The 18,421-nt window shown below is 56.6% G+C and overlaps 7 protein-coding genes across 7 annotated transcripts; 4 read left to right on the plus strand and 3 right to left on the minus strand.

The window, feature by feature from the left end:
- Positions 1-243: 243 nt before the first annotated feature.
- MFIFM68171_00450 (Glycosyltransferase family 90 protein) lies at positions 244-3,368 on the plus strand (the record flags this gene model as incomplete). The annotated part of the gene is made up of 5 exons (XM_071055872.1): positions 244-269; positions 346-401; positions 461-565; positions 641-813; positions 870-3,368. 5 exons carry the CDS (start codon positions 244-246, stop codon positions 3,366-3,368), a joined length of 2,859 nt encoding a protein of 952 aa, XP_070911973.1.
- A 100-nt stretch (positions 3,369-3,468) lies between these two features.
- On the minus strand, positions 3,469-4,491 carry MFIFM68171_00451 (Metallo-beta-lactamase domain protein, putative; the record flags this gene model as incomplete). The annotated part of the gene is made up of 2 exons (XM_071055873.1): positions 3,469-3,818; positions 3,906-4,491. 2 exons carry the CDS (start codon positions 4,489-4,491, stop codon positions 3,469-3,471), a joined length of 936 nt encoding a protein of 311 aa, XP_070911974.1.
- Positions 4,492-6,273: 1,782 nt separating this feature from the next.
- On the minus strand, positions 6,274-7,616 carry MFIFM68171_00452 (chitinase; the record flags this gene model as incomplete). Its single annotated transcript, XM_071055874.1, has 4 exons — positions 6,274-6,363; positions 6,445-7,013; positions 7,150-7,381; positions 7,440-7,616. The coding sequence occupies 4 exons, from the start codon at positions 7,614-7,616 to the stop codon at positions 6,274-6,276; spliced, it is 1,068 nt and encodes a 355-aa protein (XP_070911975.1).
- Positions 7,617-11,327: 3,711 nt separating this feature from the next.
- On the plus strand, positions 11,328-12,675 carry MFIFM68171_00453 (Deubiquitination-protection protein dph1; the record flags this gene model as incomplete). Its single annotated transcript, XM_071055875.1, has 2 exons — positions 11,328-11,765; positions 11,839-12,675. The coding sequence occupies 2 exons, from the start codon at positions 11,328-11,330 to the stop codon at positions 12,673-12,675; spliced, it is 1,275 nt and encodes a 424-aa protein (XP_070911976.1).
- Positions 12,676-13,708: 1,033 nt separating this feature from the next.
- Positions 13,709-14,387, plus strand: SYM1 (Protein required for ethanol metabolism; the record flags this gene model as incomplete). The annotated part of the gene is made up of 3 exons (XM_071055876.1): positions 13,709-13,719; positions 13,805-13,965; positions 14,044-14,387. 3 exons carry the CDS (start codon positions 13,709-13,711, stop codon positions 14,385-14,387), a joined length of 516 nt encoding a protein of 171 aa, XP_070911977.1.
- Positions 14,388-14,848: 461 nt separating this feature from the next.
- Positions 14,849-16,428, minus strand: UAP1 (UDP-N-acetylglucosamine pyrophosphorylase; the record flags this gene model as incomplete). The annotated part of the gene is made up of 2 exons (XM_071055877.1): positions 14,849-14,917; positions 14,980-16,428. The coding sequence occupies 2 exons, from the start codon at positions 16,426-16,428 to the stop codon at positions 14,849-14,851; spliced, it is 1,518 nt and encodes a 505-aa protein (XP_070911978.1).
- An 814-nt stretch (positions 16,429-17,242) lies between these two features.
- thp1 (uracil DNA N-glycosylase Thp1) lies at positions 17,243-18,304 on the plus strand (the record flags this gene model as incomplete). Its single annotated transcript, XM_071055878.1, has 1 exon — positions 17,243-18,304. One exon carries the CDS (start codon positions 17,243-17,245, stop codon positions 18,302-18,304), a length of 1,062 nt encoding a protein of 353 aa, XP_070911979.1.
- Positions 18,305-18,421: the final 117 nt, after the last annotated feature.

Raw genomic sequence — 18,421 nt, forward strand, 5'->3', positions numbered from 1 at the left:
GGCTGGAGTGGGGGCAACAAGCCACCGTTGGCTGGCCAGGGCTGCTAAAATTTGGGTGCTGGAGATCTGTAACAGGTGTTACCTGGTCGAGGAAATAACCAGACGACGCCGAACAAATCCTACAGAAAAAGTCAGCAATTGGTTATCTGTGACCACACAGCTCACTCCCTGTTCCCTCAGCGAATTGATGCATTCCAGGCAGTGCAGCAGATCGGGGAAGTTCTCCCAGATCAGCCCCCGACCATGTCGAGCCAGTTAACGGCGCTGTGGTGAGTAAGACCATGAGTTATGCAGGTGCTGATGCTGGGCACCTCAAGCGCGACCTCACAGCTAATCCTCGTCCAGTGCCGTCACGTCCTTTCTCTGGCTAGCATACAACCTCGAGAGCCATCAAATTATTGGTGAGATACTCGTGTCAATCAGAACCAGGCAACAAAGGTAGCTAACGATGCGAGTAAAGAGCAGCCAAGAATCTCATCGGTCTTTATCCTCAGCATTGCAGCGGCGTCGTCTTTTGCCGCCAGTTTCTGTGCCGTATGGCTTCCGGGGCCAAATGGACGGTTCGGTGAGTACCCAAATCTCATAGCGTTCTAGTTGCCACGAGTCGCGAGTGAACATCCGCGTTGTTGACCACAGCCAGACGATGAGTTAGGGCCCTTGAAGGGCGCGGGCTCGGGCGCGGGGACGCGCACAAACCTGCCCAAGAAACCTCGGAGATTCTTCTTCCCTACCTTGGTCGCTTGCATTATTCTGCGCCTCGAGCTCTTTCACCGCGTGACATTCAATCTACAATGTTCCAAGCCAGGGATCGAGGTGAGTCGCCCCCCCTTTCCGCTTGAGGATCGGTTCAGCTGTTAACCCTATCCGAGGCCCTCTTACCCTTGGTGATCCTGGTCTATGAGCTCCTTCCAGGTCGCAGGACTCGGTCGCCAGCAATCGATGACGAGGAATTGGATCCCGACGATCTTGGCATGACCGTCTTCGACATCCTGGGCTACTGGTTCAACCAGTCAAAAGCGTCCATATCCATTGGTGTCTTACTGCTCTCTTGGGGCACCTACCTCGCGTCTTCGCAAGATTTCAGATCGACTTTCTTCTGCTCGAGCCATGACGGGCGTCGCCTAGTCATTTTCTTCCAATGGGCCGCGCTCTTGCTGGATGCTGCCATTGCCATCCTGATGTGGCGCATTCTGGCCTGGGCCCGGACGACCAAGATACGCTTGAGGACGTTGAGCAGCATCCTTTTCGCCTCATCGGTTGGCACAGCATTCTTGTACTATTCTTCCCGTCTGATTATGCCCGCTATTCCAGTGAGTCACCATTTCAAGGGTCTAGGCTCCTTGTACGTGTTCGACATCGTCGTCGATGGCCTCGCGCTCTCGATTTTCCTCGTTTCCACCACCCTTCTCGCCACCGAAGGAAGCCCGCTGTCGTTAGCGGCCATCATAAGTTTCCTCTCCGGACTGCTGCTGGCGGTGTACCAGACATGGCTAGCCGGGACATGGCAAAATATCTCCCCAGCCGTTGACTACTTCGCTCTCGTCCTCATCTGTCTGGGTTTCGTGTTCTTCGTTTATGCAAACAACATACGGTATATCATCTTCATACACCGCGCTTTCGTCATCTTCCTCCTTGTTATACTTGTTATCACGGCCTCAATTTACACGCCCATCAGGGCAAAGCTGGTTTTCGACAACCATCCCTTGGCCAAGATCATCTACGATGCGCGGATTGGAGCGGATCGGTGGTTAGTCCACGCAACCGTCAGCAACTCGTTACCTGTTGCCGTCCAGGAATACAGAGAGCGCCACAATGGCAGGGATCCGCCCCAGAAGTTTGACGCATGGTACAAGTTTGCCAAGGACCGTGACTCGGTGATCCTAGATCACTTCCCTCAGATTGAGAAGGATATTTTTCCTTTCTGGGGGATGCCGCCGTCAAAGATCAGGGAGGATATCCGACGCGCCGCTGCAGAGCCCGACATGGCGTTACTCAAAATCCAGAACGGCATGCCTCAGCACAATCTCCCTCCCGCAAGCCCATACAAAGCCGTTATGGATGACCTGGTTGCCATGGTCAAAACATTTGCGGAAAACATTCCCGACATGGAGCTTGCCATCAACCTAGACGAGCGGCCACGGGTGCTCGCCCCGTGGGACGATGTCCAAAGATTCATCACTGCCGCGAGACGGAAGCGGATGAGCAAGCTGCTACCAAGAGGCTTTGAAGCTTCCACCGACGGTATGCCTGCGGCGAAGCTCGCCGTTCTCGACAAGTTCCTGAGCCGGGAGAACTTCACCTCAGTTGGGGCGTTCCGAGAGATGACAGCTTTGGCATGCCCGCCAGGCACAAAGGCACGTTCAGGAACCCACTGGGACATTCGGGATTTCTGCACGTCTTGCGCCAAGCCGCAGTCTCAGGGGCAATATCTGATGGACTGGCCGCTATCCCAGGATATCTGCCACCAGTCTGACCTACTTCGCCTGCACAGCTTCCACATGACACCACCCGACCTCCGGCCCCTCCAGGAGTTGCTTCCAGTATTCAGCAGGGCGAAGACCGACAGCTACAGCGACATCCTGATACCTTTGAAGCGGATCACCGAGGCGGCCAAGCCTAGCTCGGATGGATTTGGCATGAAATGGAAGAAGCTGTTCTGGCGCGGTACAGTAAACCGGTTCAGCTCGGGCCACGAGCTTCTACGTGGGGGTCATCAGGAGCGGCTCGTTCATATCGTCAACGATGCTGGAAACTCGGACCAGACTCGGCTCGTGCTGCCGACAACTGGGAACAAGGAAAAGTTTGCTTTTGAGCAAGTACCCACGGTTGATGCCAACGCCATCCTGGATATGGACGTCGGGTTCGGCAGCTACAGCGCTTGCAAGGCTGCCGGTGGCTCCACCTGCGCTGCTTTTGGCGATGAATTTGAGACCAAACCAGATGCAGAACCTCTCCGGCACCAATATGTCATGGCCATGGACACGGACAACGGCCCCCCTCCCGATTTTCTGCGCATCCTCCGGTCGAGCAGCGTCCCATTCTATGCTTCTATATTCAAGGAGTGGTACAGCGAGCGGTTGGCTCCGTGGTTGCACTTTGTCCCTATCGATCTCCGCTTCCATGCGCTGCACAGTACGCTGGCGTATTTTGTCGGCATTGAGATAAATAAGGATGATCCGAGGCTGAAGGGGAGGGACTTTTATATGAAGGCGCGGCAGGAAGACGGGAAGTGGATTGCAGAGCAAGGGAAGCGATGGGCTGAGAAGGCCATACGTAAAGCGGATATGGAAGTGTACCTTTTCCGACTGCTGTTAGAGTGGGGACGTGTCATCAATGACAACCGGGACGAGCTTGGGTTTGTATTATAGAGTGGGCCGGGATAATCTGCGGATTTGGATAGAATCATGTACTGTACCGATAGACTCGGGACGCCGGTGTTTTTTTAATTCGTACAACGTCAAATGACCCTTACACCACCTCATTCAGCAGAGAGTGGGTTTCATGGCCCATGGCTCTAACCTGTATCTGCATACTCTCCAGCACGCGCTCCTTGATCCGTTCATCCTCAATGTCCCATCCCAAGAACAGACCGTGAGCACTCCTCATGTTATAGTTTTTGAGAATGCCCCACATGGGTGCAATCTCATCGGGGCTCAGGGGTATCATGTTAGGGATGCTCCACATAAAGCAAAAGGTACTCATTCCCCCGGGCCGCTCCCTCGGCCTGCCCAACGCGTCAACGTTCCAGTTGGCGCGCCCGGACGGCGTCATCATGAGCGTGTCAGCCGTCAGGAGGTGTCCATCGTACAAGAGGACCACTAGCAGTCCAGTCAGCACCGGGGCTTTCTCGAGCAGAAACAACCCTGTCTGTCCCAAGCTGTTACGCAATCAAAACGGGCACTTACAACTCCCCGGGAAATGGCCCCCCAACTTGATCGCCCGCACGCCCGTATCCTCCCCGCCCACCTCGATCCGCGTCTCGATCTCCCTCAGGAACACCTGCCTCTTGCCGTCCCGCCGCGCCAGCCACCCCTGGTCCTCTGCGCTCAGGTACACGGGACAGCCGAACCGCTCCGCCCACTCCAGATGCGCCGAGTAGAAGTGCGGATGCGAAATCACGATGGCCTCGAGACCGCCCAGCTCGTTGATGATCTTGTCGGTGGTCTCGTCGTCCAGGTAGGTGATGCAGTCCCAGAGGATGTTGCCCTTGGGCGTGTGGAGGAGGATGGCGCGCTGGCCGATGGCGATCTTGGGGGTAGTAACAATGGAAGTGAATAGGGGGTGTTTGGAGTTTGGAGGGTAGGGGTGGAATTCGTTGCGGTGGGTTTTGGAGGTGCGGAGGGCGGAGAGCGTGGTGAACTCCTGGCCGGTTGGGGGTGTGTATTGGCGCGGGTCGTCGCAGATGAAGCATGTCGCGAGGGAGGCCGGGTCGGAGGTGGAGTGTTGAGTGCCGCAGGTTCGGCAGACGAGAAGAGAGGCAGTATCAGCCATTTTTTATTCTCTTCTTTTGCAGCGGGGGTAAGGGCTGTGCGATGAGGCGTGACTTAAGAAGAGATATGAAAGTGTGAAGCAAAAGGGAACGGATGGAAAGTGGTTGCTGTGTGCGAGTTTACGTCACTTTGTGTAGTATAAAAATTAACAACAAGCTCTAGTCTACAACAGGGCGCACTTGACGAACGCAGTAAATATGCAGATTAATCCTCCCTCCCTACCTTGCATAGAAGGTGTCTATGGTTATGCGTACATGGTGATCGAAACAGAGGGAGCAGGATGGGGGGTTGCTCGGTGTAAGGTCTGGCAATAAGATAGCAGCCCTAAACCCATCATAAGCTCGGGATAAAGGGGGTCCGAGAAGGGGCTAAACACCCAGTGTCGCCACAATCATGAGTTGTAGTTACCCCAAGTAGCTCCTCCAGAACAGGTAAAGGCTCACAAATCACATGTGACTCTGGCGTTGTGCTCTCACTTTTAATGTATCACGGCAGGCGTCTTGGGAAGTCGGGGTTAGGGTCAGATCCATTGGACATCGCTCTCCCCCAAGCAGTCCAACCCGACGCCACTTACACACTGTACAACGCAACAACCCCGCATTTTGAGGCTGCGAGCCGAGCAACCCTTCCAATCGGCCGGGACGAGCAACCCTAGAAGAGCCCCCCACCTCCCGATCTGGGCAAGAAGGGTCCCCCCTGGTGCTGCCCTGCATTCCAACCCAACCCCCGAGTTTCGAACAAACACGGCCAGCCCTGAGGCCCTTCCACTTCCTTCCACCTTGAACTCCCAGCAGCCGCAGAAGCAAGCCATGGAAGCCCTAAAAAGTCGCTAGCAACGGCAAACACATCATTAGCCCCGTCACTTGGCAGCCTGCCAACAAGAAACAGACGTGGCAGTTCCTCAGGGCATGTCCTCTGCCCCGACTCAATCGCACACACCCCGTGTAGAGACCGGCTTGGGAACCTGATGGGTGTGACGAGTGTGACGTTACTCGATCATCCTAGCCAGGCAGGGCGGCAATTGACCGAGGCGATTGGGCTTGGGGTCCTGTCGTGTCCTGCTGTCTCGTGCTCTTTCTGATGTTGCCATCGCAGGCTGAGGTACAGTACCTCATGTATTTGGGCTCGCCATCTCGGCCACCCTCGGGCTTGATCAACCGGTCCCGAGCAAAAAGAGCCAACGAGCTGGCAGATCACCGGTTTGCCTAAATGACCGCCGGAGGACTCGGAAGCATGCAGAAAACAAGAATCAGGAAAGTAATAATAACCCCCAAAAGTATCATCAAATGTCAAGAGCCGAAGGACGAACCAGGGAGAACTCTCGGGACCGACAAACTCTATGAGAGCCCAACGTCTATTCTGCGCCTCGTGTCCCGTGTACCTAGCTACCTCAATACCAACGCCGATACCCCTTTCATGCCTTTTTTGATGTTCCGTGCCCGCTATCTAAGTAACGATGAGAGAGGGAAAAAAAAAATAGGAAAGGAAGAAAAGAAAAAAAGGAAACCCTCTTTTGAACTCCGTCCTAGCCCCTTTTTGGTATCCCATTCAAAACAACCCACCATCAAGTCGTCAAAGACGCGCCAAGCCGGCTCTGTCAGTTTGGGCCCCTGAAGAAAAAGAAAAGCAAGAGACAGGGTGCTGTATGCAGATAGAAACGCCGTTACTCGCCCAAGTATAATCTCCCTTAGCCAATTGAGAATCGGCGGCATGTTAGAGCCACCGGAATGGACACACAGGTCCCTGCATTTTCTGCCGCAGCTGCCCATCCCCGCCGTCAAAGTCAAGAGCTATGCAGCGTCTTGAATCCTGTTGTGATGAGACTCCTCTTGCTGTCCTTGGCATCAGACGGCGCGCTCCAGTAGAATAGGCCCTGAGCCCATCGTCAGTATGCGCCGAGAAACTGAGATACGGGGGAAAAGAAAAGTCCCTAGTTGGGCGACAATGCACGTACCCCAAGGCCCTTCTGCTTGCAAAAGGCCGCCTTGACCTTGACCGTGTCGGGGTTGTCGTAGGTGACAAAGCCGCCGTCGCCGCCGACGCATTGCGCCGCGACGGCCCGTTTGTCCACCTGCTCCTTGGTACCTTTCCGGGGCAGCTGGCTGTACTCGAACGAGCCGTCCTGTCCGCCTCCGCCCCGGTTCTTGTGGCCAGGGCCGCTCACGTGGAGAAAGCTGCGCCCGAAGAGCGGGATTCCCAGCAGAATCTTCTTGGCCGGCACGCCGGATACCATGACGTACTGCACGCCCGAGGCACCCGAGGGCTCGTCCTTGTTCATCGAGTAGAGCTGGGCATGATGGCCACTCTTGTGGGTCCACTGGCCGAAGAAGTCGTAGGCTGTCAGGTTGATCACGTCGAGGTATTCGGCTGTCCGCCGAAGATCGATGTTTTGTAGGACGGCTTTTGCGGCGGGGAGAGCGGCCGTGAGCAGGTAGCGGTCTTCGGGGAGATGGACACGGATCGCCGCGAGCAGGGCGAGGAAATCGCTTCCTTGTTGTGGAGTACACGGGTATTCCCAGACAACTAAATCTGTTAGCGATTGCGCTAACAAGGTATAGTGAGGATGCAGGCTCGATGGGGTGTGATTTGCGCCACCCACCAGGCCATTGGCCGCAGTGGGATCGCAATGAATAGCGGAAAGAATCTGAGAGAGTCCTACTGTCAATGCCGTCGAGGCCTGATGCCTCGACTAAGCCTCGGGCTGAGCGCGCAAAGTTGTCCCGGAGGATGGCGTTGGACGCCACAACGGGGAATGTTTGATTCGAAGCGCCACCGCCGATGGACAGCACAACCTGCAGATGAGGATATCTCTGCTTTAGGTGCATCAAGGAGCCCAGAGCCCCTTGGACACCGTCACAAGGCGCCCCGGCATCTGCCCACTCGTCGCTGAGCTAGCCGGGTGTTAGTCGAGGCAGCCAAAAAAAGCGGCAGACTCGCACGCCAACTCACAAATACACCTCCATCAACCGTCACGGTGGCAAAAGCGTAATAGACGCGATTTATGCATCCGTAATTCAGGGCGCCGGGCGTGTCGCCGTTGTAAATTCTATGATTAGGCCAGTAGACAGCGTTGGTGTACATGACGCTGGAGGCGCTTGCCATGCGCAACTTGCGAGAAGACGACATGCTGCTCAATGCGCGGACGCGAGACCGATGGGCAAGAAGACAGATGTGCGGATTGGCAAACCGGGATTGGTCGTCGGACTGGCCTGGAGATGAAAGGGAAACGAAGATGTGGTCACTGGTTTCCCTGAGATGCTGGCGAGGGCGTGAAATATCTAGTCTTTCTTGGAAGTAGGGCTTTGCGCCAGCTCATGTCGGACTGATGTGTCTTCGGTGTTGGTCGGGCATCAAGACGACACGGGGGGGAAGTAGAAGTCTCACAGGCGGTGCGTCTGATCCATGGCTGGCCAACATCCCGCTGGGCGTTTCCGGAGGTGAGCGGCCGGCCTGCCCAAACCAGTGGAGCTCAGAAGCGGGCACGAAAGCCGAAACGACCCCCAAGTGCTCAAAGTCCGAGAAAGAACTGCAACATGACATAATTTGGGCCAGGGAGGGCTGGTCGTGGACAGGGCATGGTAGGGCACGGGGCGATCAGGGGAACAAACGGGGCATCGGGAGACGACGAGACGTCGCTGCGTGGCCGGGCAGCCAGCGGACGATGCAGCAGGGGTTGTTTGTGACTGATACCCGCGAGGAAAAGAAACGTCAGAGGCTTTGTCCGCACCATCTCGTTGGGCCCAAACTGCCATGGCTGGAAACCGTCATGGCCGAGTAGAGAAGTGTTTTTGTGTATTCATGGGGCCCAGTAGAAAGTGGGGAGCTTTCCCGGTTGACGCTCGCCGACGATCAAGGTCCTCGCCGAGTTTGACCACTGGGATTGCCGACTTCCGCTCCAGCATCCCGCGTTGACGGCTCGCAATGCTCTTCTATTGTTGCCGCCCAATCAAGCCCTTTCTTCCCGGCCCAGCGGTGAAGGCAGGGCCTGGGCAGCTAAGCGGTGCGTGGCAGGTGTAGAGGCTTAGTTGGATGCCGGGCATTGGAGATGGGAGCACGTGAGACTGAGACATATCGGTGAACGGGGGGGGGGGGGGCCGCGACACCGAAAATCAAAGGACCCGGCTGGTGTAGGACTTTCTGCCGTCGTAACCTTCGGCTGCCGTATCACGAGGCTCAACAGCGAAGCGGGAAGCCAGAAAACTAACGCCTCATCGACCGCTCCTCAGAGCAACATACGGCGGTTTCCATCCGGCGCTAAAAAAAAAAAATTCGTACAAGTTCCAGACGAAACACCCGAGGTCTAGACCTTGAAGATTTCAGGACAGTACTATGTATGCATACGTCCGGCTTGGCCATGACCCACTTAGTATCGCAAAAGCTGCTTGTGGCGGGCGCAGAAGCAAAGGTTGAAGAGCGGGAAGAGGTGCGTGTGAAGAAGAATGTGAGTAGTGGCGTTTCCGGCACGGCATCGTAATCCGGGCTCCGGGGCTCGAGTTTCGCGCCCAGACAAGGTCCGACGTCTCGTATTCTTGATTTCGCAAGTGAGTGGGAGCGACGGGTTTCTTTTGCAGTGGAATCGCAAAGAACGACAATGGGCAGGAAGTGACAGAAACTGCCAGCTCACCACGCCAGTCCCGTCTCCCACATGGCAAGGTGCAGCCCAAAGAAGCAAAATTTAGTCATCAAGAGAACCCCCCGGCCTTCTAGAACAATTCCGTGCCGAAGCACTGAGAGTCTGACGGGACCCTTCTCAGCATCCAACATATGGGCTGATCTTGGGACCTTCTCCTCCCGAGCCTCATCAACTCTGCTGCGTATGTTTTTGTTTTGTTTTAAACGAGGAGGAAAGACGGCCCACTTCTACGTGTAATTGGGTCGTGGCAGGAGCTGCGCCAAGACGACGATGAATTGACATTTTCGGACGCCAGCTTTCATCCAGCCCAACTTGGTGCGAGAAACTAGCCCTGCTTGGCCTGCAAGACATACCTGCACAGGGGTGTTGGGACCCGTGGGGCGGGGATAACAACCCCTCCCCCGCGTCGAATTGACTTTTTGAAGTGGTCCTTGATCGCCGTATCCGTGGGTGCGCAATCACTCTACACGCGCCCCCGAGTCAGGCCTCGGATGAGACGCCATGCTGCCCTGATGGCATTTCCGATCGGTTAAGGCAGCGGTGGTGGTGCCCTCTCCATGCCGCAGTGCCTTATTCACCGGCTTGCTGGCTGCCACTGGGCACCGACTCGTGAAAGCCCGGTGAGGCTGTAGTGTAGCTATCCAGAGTCTACACCTTTGCATGGCTGATCGGGCTCTTCCGCACTCTCCAATGCAAGCTTCCTGTGGCTAGGGCCCGGCAACTTCCTCCCGCAACGCACCACGTGGCCAGGGGTCAAAAATTTCCCTGCTCAGTCCTCTGATCTCTGACAGTTGTCGCCGGAAGAGCAAGCCGTGCCAATGATTGCCCTGTATCTCTCCCGGAAAGTGCAAGCATCACCTCATGTACGCAGCGGCGGTGAGTCACAACATCACATAGCAACAGGATACTCGTCATTGTCTTGGATACGCAAACTCGGCCAGGATGTACTTAGGTGGGTGGACACGCCGGAGAGGCACTGATACATAGGAACGCAAGACTAGCTACCTAGGTAGACACGATACCCAAGGTACCTTACATTTGCTAGGCCCAGGCCGGAAAGCACGACAGACACCTTTTGGCCCGGCTCCTGTCACGATCCGTCAGAACGCGGCCTGCGTGCTCCGAGATATTGCTTGGCATCAGACCTGCCCAAAATGTGGGCCTGAAGATGGTAAAGGGGATAGGTTGGTGCGCAGAGTGCACCCGGATGCCGTCGCTTCCGTGCCGGCTCTTGGCCGGCCGGCCGGCCGGCTAGATTGCCTGCCTGCGCTCGACCGCGCCCGGGAACCAGTGCAAGCATTGGCCAACCGTCATCATCCGAACACGGAACGGGCTCGCCTGGCCCATCACGGCGCCTCCCCGCATGCTTGACGCGATTTCACACGGGCTGTCTGTGCCACCACCCACGGGATGGTTACGGAGTGGCGTTCCGAACAAAGGAGGGTAGAAAGGCGTTGGTCCAGTCTAGCCGGTCCCGCCCGTAAAAGATTGCACCGTTTTACTCTGCGCTGTGCGCCCCATCCAAGTACCTATCTATCAGTTTTCAGGCGCCGCTATTGGTTCGAATCGCGATTTGCCGGAACGAACTGAGGCGTTTTCCATTGACTTGAATCCCGAGTCGCTTTCGAGAAGGCGCGCTAGGTGTGCGTCGGGATAGGCAGGCAGGCAACCAGTAGCAAGAGCGAGCAAGAGCGCTATGGCGGGGTTAATACAGTACTGTATGTACAGTACCCCCACTACCCTATCTAGCATCTACCGCCGCCTAGCGACTCTCTGTTAAATGTAGCACTGCGGAGTAATGTGTATTAAGGCAAGGATGCACGTACTGTACAATACGGTACCTTAGGCGCTTCGGTAGGAAGCCACTGCATCACATCGCCCGGTTAGCGGCTGAGGACCTCACAAACCGTTCAGTAGCGACCTCCCTCCTTGAGCCTCCCCCCCTCTCTGGGCTTGGCAATTCTACCGTCATCCATCATTCTTCCATCAAAACATCCAACACCTGAAAACAACAAAACCCTCTTCTAGAATTAGCAATTCTTTTTAGACTGTTTACAGGAGACGGTTTCTTTCGCGCGCTCGATCCTCGATATTCGAAAGGCGGCCGACACAGAAATCGAGCATTATCGCGGGAATTGCGACAATCGCCACCCGCGCACCCGAGTCGCCAACAAAGGCACCACAACCGACGCCTGCCGCGCACCATGGCTGACAACGGCGAGACGGGCAGTGATGCCCAGATCACTTTCAAGGTCAAGACTGTTGGAGACAAGACACACACTATCACTATGTCCGAGTCGGCAACGGTGCTCGACCTCAAGACCATGCTTGCCGAGGCTAATTTCGAGGATATCCCCGTCGAAAGACAGCGCCTCATTTACTCTGGGCGCATCATGAAGGACTCGGATGCCCTAAGCGTCTACAAGATCAAGAGCAATAACACAATCCACCTGGTTAAGAGCGCTCGCAGCAACCCTACTCCCGCCACTGTCGCTTCGTCGTCGACACCCACACCCGCCGCCGTCCCCCAGAATATGGCGGCCGGCTCCAGTGCGAGTGACCCGCTTGCTGGGCTTACGGGAGCTAGGTTCGCGGGCCTTGCCAACTTGCCGAGCGCTGACCTGTTTGGCGCAGACGGCGGGGTAAGTCTTGTCCCCGCTGATATTTCCCCGTCTCCCAGTCGACATCATGGAAATCTCTAACGCATATCGGCAGATGGGCGCCCCGCCCAACGAAGAACAGATAGCTGAGATCCTCTCGAACCCCATGGTTGCTCAGACCATGAACGAGGCGCTCAACAATCCCGACTTTATCGACTACATGATCCGATCGAACCCGACATTGGCCAATGTGCCCAATGCCCGCGAGATGCTCCAGTCACCCTATTTTCGAAGTATGATGACGAATCCCGAGGCTCTCCGGATGGCAGCGAGAATGCGGAGGATGATGCAAGGCGACGCCGCGGCTTTCCCGGCCCCTGGTGCGACGGACAGCACGCCCGCTGATGCGCCGCGTTCTGGTGGCTCGGCGGCAAGCGGTACCAACCCAGCTCCTGGAGCCTCCCAAGCGAACCCGCTGGCCGCGCTTCTTGGCTTCGGCCCGTTGGGGATGGCCGGCCCTCTCGGCGGAGGAAGCGCGACGGTCGGAGCAACTGCACCTTCGGGACAAGCTGCTGCGCCGTCCGAGGGCGGGCCTGGATCGACCGGAGCTAACGCTCAGGCTGGTGGCGCCAGCCAACCCATCAACCCATTTAACGCGTTATTCGGCTCGGGCCAGGCTGGTCAGGCTGCGAATGCCGCCAATCCTTTTGGGATGCCGCCAATCTCTCCGGAAGCCATGCAGCAGATGGCGCAGATGTTAGGACTAGGGTCGCTGGGAAACCCGTCGGCGCCAGCGCCAGCAGACGACAGGCCGCCGGAGGAGCGGTATGCTGACCAACTGCGCCAACTCAATGATATGGGCTTCTTCGATTTCGACAGGAACGTGACGGCTCTACGTCGTAGTGGTGGCAGCGTCCAAGGTGCGGTCGAGTATTTGCTCTCTGGACAATGAGCGCCGCCCCAAACTTTACCAAGACGCCCGTGAGATGGCGTCGGAGAGGAGGACAAGTCGCTGCCGAGCTGGATGGGCCTCGATTTGTTTCTGCGCCCTTCCTCGGTAAGATTCCCGGGCTAGGATTGATGGTTTTGCGCGAGCACCATTCCATGACGAACGCGAATCGGAGAAACAGAGATTTCCCAGGCGCAACACGGTAGATACGAGCGACCATGCTTAATTATGCGGGCTGAAAGGGTGAAAGAGTAGTTCCCTTGAGCCCTTCGGGGCCCAAGATTACCAAGAGTTTCCTTCATAATAGTTCCCGGTATTGTTTTATCGTCTGCCTGCAGTTCTAGCCGTTAAGGATGAGCAGTGCGTTATTGAAGCGATTCTCAGCTTCTTGATCGTCTGAGAGCATGAGGGTTCTCCTTTAGCGGTTGGCAGATGTTCCAATTACCTATTGTTGCAATTAGTTGCGAGACGAAAATCTTCAGTGTTGAGGGGTGAGGTTCATAAGGTAACCCCCCACGTCCCAGCAACGAAGCCTCACCGCCAGGCAAGGCCGAGACCCGGATCCCCTGAACATCCCCTGTGGCAGTAACAGATTGGGCTTAGGATCCATTTTTTCAGCAGGTCTCGTGCCCATAATACCCTGCTGAGAGGTATGAACCGACGGCGATCATGACACGGAGGATTTCCTTGCGTGCTTTGTAAGAGATAATACTATCTCGGTGTTGCTGTGGCGCATTCGATTTTTCTCACTTTTCCGCCAGGAAACTGACACTGACTGGGTCGAGAACCCGAATTGTGGGAACACATTTATAACAGAAGCGCAACAGAAATTCCCGGGGCTCCTGCAACCTATCACTCGTTGCACAGCAAACAAAAATCAAGTCGAGCTCCTTTGCTCTAATTCCGCTCATATCAAAACCACCAAAGGAGTTTCCGGTGACTCTGAAGTGGTTCCCGGCCACTTTATTTTAGCAATCACTTAAGTGGCCCTCCCGAGAGCCATACTCGGCTCTCGCTCTTGATACACTTATCCAAGATGCTGGCATGGTGAGATGCGCCCTTCGACTCCCAGTGGGGATGCCCTCTAGCTATGTACCCAGCGCAACATTCAGAAACTAAAACTATCTTCCAGGTATCAAGCCCGTCTAGCGGCCCGTCCACTCCTCACCCAAGCCATAACCACCTCGGTCCTCTTTGGGGTGGGCGATGTGGCCGCGCAGCAGTTAGTCGAAAAGAGGGGCATCCAGAAGCACGACTATGCTCGGACAGGCCGGATGTGCCTATACGGCGGCAGTACGTTCTCCGTTCACTGAACCTTCCCCCAAACTCGTTAGAATATCAAGCTGAAAAAGAGCCTCCCCCCAAAAAAAGCCATCTTCGGCCCCTCGGCGGCAACTTGGTTCAAGTTCCTCCAACGCAACGTCAACCTGCGCTCAGCCAACGCCACCATCCTCGCCCGCGTGGCCTGCGACCAGCTCATCTTCGCCCCGACCTTCATCGGCGTCTTCCTCAGCAGCATGGCGGTGCTCGAGGGCGGGTCGGTCAAGGAGAAGATTGACAAGAGCTACTCGAGCGCGCTCACGACCAACTGGATGATCTGGCCGTTTGTGCAGATGGTCAACTTCAAGGTCGTGCCGCTCGAGCACCGCGTTTTGTTCGTCAATGTCATTAGCATTGGCTGGAACTGCTATCTGAGCTATCTAAACAGCTCATAAAAGTCTGAAGGAGAACTTTTACTCTGTGGACCGTTTGGTGGACTGAGGCGGAGATTCCTAATCTGGTCAAACCGCTGAGAGAGCGAGCGAGGGTTTGCGGGAGTCTGGGACACCCCCGAGGGCTTTTCTTTCCTTTTCTTTTCTTTTTCTCTCTTTTCTTTCCTTTTCTTTTTTTTTTCTCTTTTCTTTTTTCTTTTTCTTTCTCAGTTTTATTCCCGATCAATTGAGGGGGAAGAGAAGGCATTTATGTAGATTCCGGCGTTCTAAAACCTAGAAAGTTTCTCATGGCATGCATTAATGCTATCTGAGAACCAAACGCTTCTAAGGTTGACAAAATGTTAGGCTATTTTAGCCTCAACCCGTCTCTAGAACCTGCGTTTGCAGCAATTGCGTCCTGAAATGATTTTTCTGTATCGCCATATCCTCCCGAAAATCCCTTTCTCGTTTTTGCTAAACCCCATTTACTCAACCTCGATGACAGCGGGAGCAGTAATGGTCGTGCCAGCAACCTTCTCGAGACCCTCACCGCCCTAGAGGAAATAGTCAGCACGTTGTGTGGCCGGTTATCCAACTGCTCCTCGAGATCACTCACATAGCTCATCAATGGGCTCACTTCGACACCTGAATTGGGGTCCTCGCTCACAACAGTGGCGCCCGCGGCCTGCACCCAGCGCTTGCCCTGGGCCATGATGTCGTGCCGGCTTGTCTGCGCATTGTCTTCGGTGCTGTTGGCCCCATTCTTGAGCGGGCTGAACTCGTCCTCGCGGCGAACTTCCATGCAAGCGAACTTGGAGAGCTCCAACATGGGAAAGACGTCAAAGACGAACTGCTCCAGCTTGATGCCGTTGGGCTTCGTTGGCTTGACCGTTTCGCCCGTTTCCGGGTCGGCATAGGGGATCTTCTTGTGGGCGACGTGGTGCGGCAGGGTCTTGACCCACTGCGGAATGCTCTTGAGGAAGCGGAACGAGTAATAGTGGTTGACGATGTTGGCGGCCCGGAACTTCAGGACACCGGGTTGCTTGGGATCCTCTTCACGGGCAATTTCCTCGCTGATCTCGCTGTACTCGACCACGTCGGGCCGGCCGTTCTTGCACAGGATCAGACCGACGCTCTCGGTGGCGTTACGCTTGCGCACAACCTTGGTAGCAATGTCGACATTCACAGAGGCCGAGAAGCCAATGAAGACGGGATCAGCCACCTTCACCAGGCAGTTGTCGACGCAGTAGGCATGGATGTGCTCAATACCCCGTCTCTCCATGTCGTCCAACACCTTGGACTGCACCAGAGCGTTGTAGATGCCGCCGTTGCCATCGGGCGCGACGGCCACCTTGCTCTTGCTCTCGAGCAGGATCTTGCGGTCCGTGGAGATGCAAGGTAGCACGCCCTGCTCGAAGATGACGACATTGTCGGGGGACAGTCCGAAGTAGTTGTGGTCCTTGAAGAACTTCTCGGTGGGTCCGCGGGTCGGCCCGGACGTCATCACGTACCATGGGACGACGACTTTGCCGCCAGTGCCGGCCTTCTTGGCCGCCAGCTGCTCGACCTTGCGGATGCGCTCGGCCTGGATCTGGAACAGCGACTTTCTGGACGGCAGGCCAATGTCGAAGCAGCCCTTGGGATCCGAGCTGCCCAGGCGGGTGCCCTGGCCGCCAGCCATGAGCACCACGGCGACCTTGTTCGCGGCGATCAGGTCAAGCCCCGACTGGTACCACCTCTCAATGTCTTCGGGCTTGGAGTCCATGATGCTCGCGTTGGCCGACTCCGGGAGGGGCTCGAGCGACGGCTTGGTTGCCCCGCCATCCTCCGACTTTTGCGAGTCGAGGGCTTTGTCGGCAATGCTCTTGATGTAGGCCGGATCGAAAAGGGTCAGCTGTTGGTACAGCGACGCCTTCTCTGTGCTAGACAGCGAGTCGTAAAAGTTGAAGACTTGGCCCTGGCCGGCGAGGGTGTACTTCTCTCGTAGCTGCGAGACTTCTTGGGCCGTTGGTTCCTGCGGGGTACCCTTGCCCCCAACATTCAGTGCCTGTTTAATAGTGTCCATGGTTGCTGTTAACGACAAGCGGCTGAGCGAAAGCAGTAAAAGGCCAAATAAGTGCTATCCTTTGCATGTGCAATCGTGACGGATTCTAGAGAAACGTCAGGCTCCGACTACAGGAAGAACAGAAAGAGGATCCTTTTGCAGGCGGGCGGGAGCTTCCAAAGGGCGAAGCAAGAAAACAAGTCCGATAGGGGTCCCGAGCAACCACAGCCCACCTCAGCGGATGCCCCGCTGTGCGCCACATGAAGCTGCGAGCCCAACCGAGACCGTAAAGCCCCACCGTGTGCTCCCAGGGCGGCCTCCAATTTGCTGGAACTGCCGAAGACGGTCCAGGCCCCGGGACTTCCTGACTTCCATCTTGAAACGGGACGATCTGCATCCGGGGTGAATTGCAGTGACACAAGATTTGCCTCGATATCCGCCAACGCCTCAATAACCCCGGGCGTCCGTCGTGTACTGTACCGGCCGCCGAGCGTCTCCGAGCCGACACTGCCGGGCCTGCCACTGTAGTTGCCGTAACTCCACTGGAGTGCAGGGGATGCGAAGAGTTGAGAATTAGTGTAGTGGCATTGTCGCCTTGGGTGGCGACTAACACCTCGGCGGGCCCCCAGGTCCCTGGCAGACAATGACTACCATTCCAAGAGGTTCCAGACAAACGATGGCCTCTAGCTCTCCTATTTAAGTTTTGTGTTGCGTTCCGTAGCCAGATCGAAAGACCAACTCCCCGTTCCCAACTTCTTCTCCCGATCAGAAGTCGGAGGCTACAGGATCACGGCGCACCGCCAACGAGCAATAACGGCCTCACAGGAAAAGCACAATGGCATCCCAAACAGCAGAAGACACGGGCTCGTCACCGAGCTTTGAAGGCCGACTCAAGCTTGCAAACTTCATGTTCAATGACGGTGTGCCCCTCTCAACTGGCCCGCGGCGAAGCCCACGGCTCTCAGCCACGGGAACGCCGTCCTCGGCCGCAACTCCCTCGCCCGTCCTGTCACCTGTCTCAACATCCCGCTCCCCATCTAAGCGCAAAGCCCTCGCTCCCGCGGCTGCCGACAGTGACGATGCCGCCTCTCCCTCGTCTCCCTCCCCCTCCTCCTCCTCGGCCACCACATCCCCGTCTAACAAAGCCAAGCGCGCCCGGCAAAAAGTACCAGCGTCGTACGCCCCTCCCTCGACGTACGCCCACCTGCCGCATCTCAAGGACGCCATCGCGCCCAACCTGCTCATCTTCTTCATCGGCCTCAACCCGGGCATCGAGACGGCGCGCACGGGGCACGCCTACGCGCACCCGACCAACCTGTTCTGGCGCCTGCTGCACTCGTCGGGCATCACGCCGCGGCTGTGCTCGCCGGCCGAGGACCGGACCCTGCCGGCGCTCTACTCGCTCGGCCTGACCAACATCGTCTCGCGGCCCAGCCGCAACGGCGCCGAGCTGAGCAAGGCCGAGATGGACGCCGGCGTCGACATCCTCGAGGAGAAGGTCCGCCGCTGGCGGCCCGAGGTCGTCTGCGTCGTGGGCAAGAGCATCTGGGAGAGCATGTGGCGCGTGAGGCACGGCCGGGCCATCAAGGCGAGCGAGTTCAAGTACGGGTGGCAGGACGAAGCGGAGAATATGGGTCTGTTGGAGGGCGGCGTGCAGAGGGAAGAGGAGAAGGAGGAAGGGGTCGACTACAGCGGGGACTGGAAGGGGGCGCGCATCTTTGTGGCGACCAGCACCAGCGGGCTGGCGGCGACCTTGAAGCCCAAGGAGAAGGAGGAGATTTGGCGGGAGTTGGGGGAGTGGACCGTGCAGAGGAGGGCTGAGAGGGCGGCGGCGGCGGCTGCTGCTGCTGCTTCTCCTGCTGCTGTTGTCCCTGTTACTGCTGTGGAAGAGGCTTGAGGATGGGCGAAACTGATGCAATTCGTCCCCGTGTATCCCGATTTACCAATAACCCTCCTTTAGGGGTTGTCTAGAGCCCGTGAAACTTCCAAGTTATCAAAACGACGATGGTCTATG

The sequence above is a fragment of the Madurella fahalii genome (assembly GCF_045866475.1).
Source record: "Madurella fahalii IFM 68171 DNA, scaffold_1, whole genome shotgun sequence".
Taxonomy (NCBI): Eukaryota; Fungi; Ascomycota; class Sordariomycetes; order Sordariales; genus Madurella; species Madurella fahalii.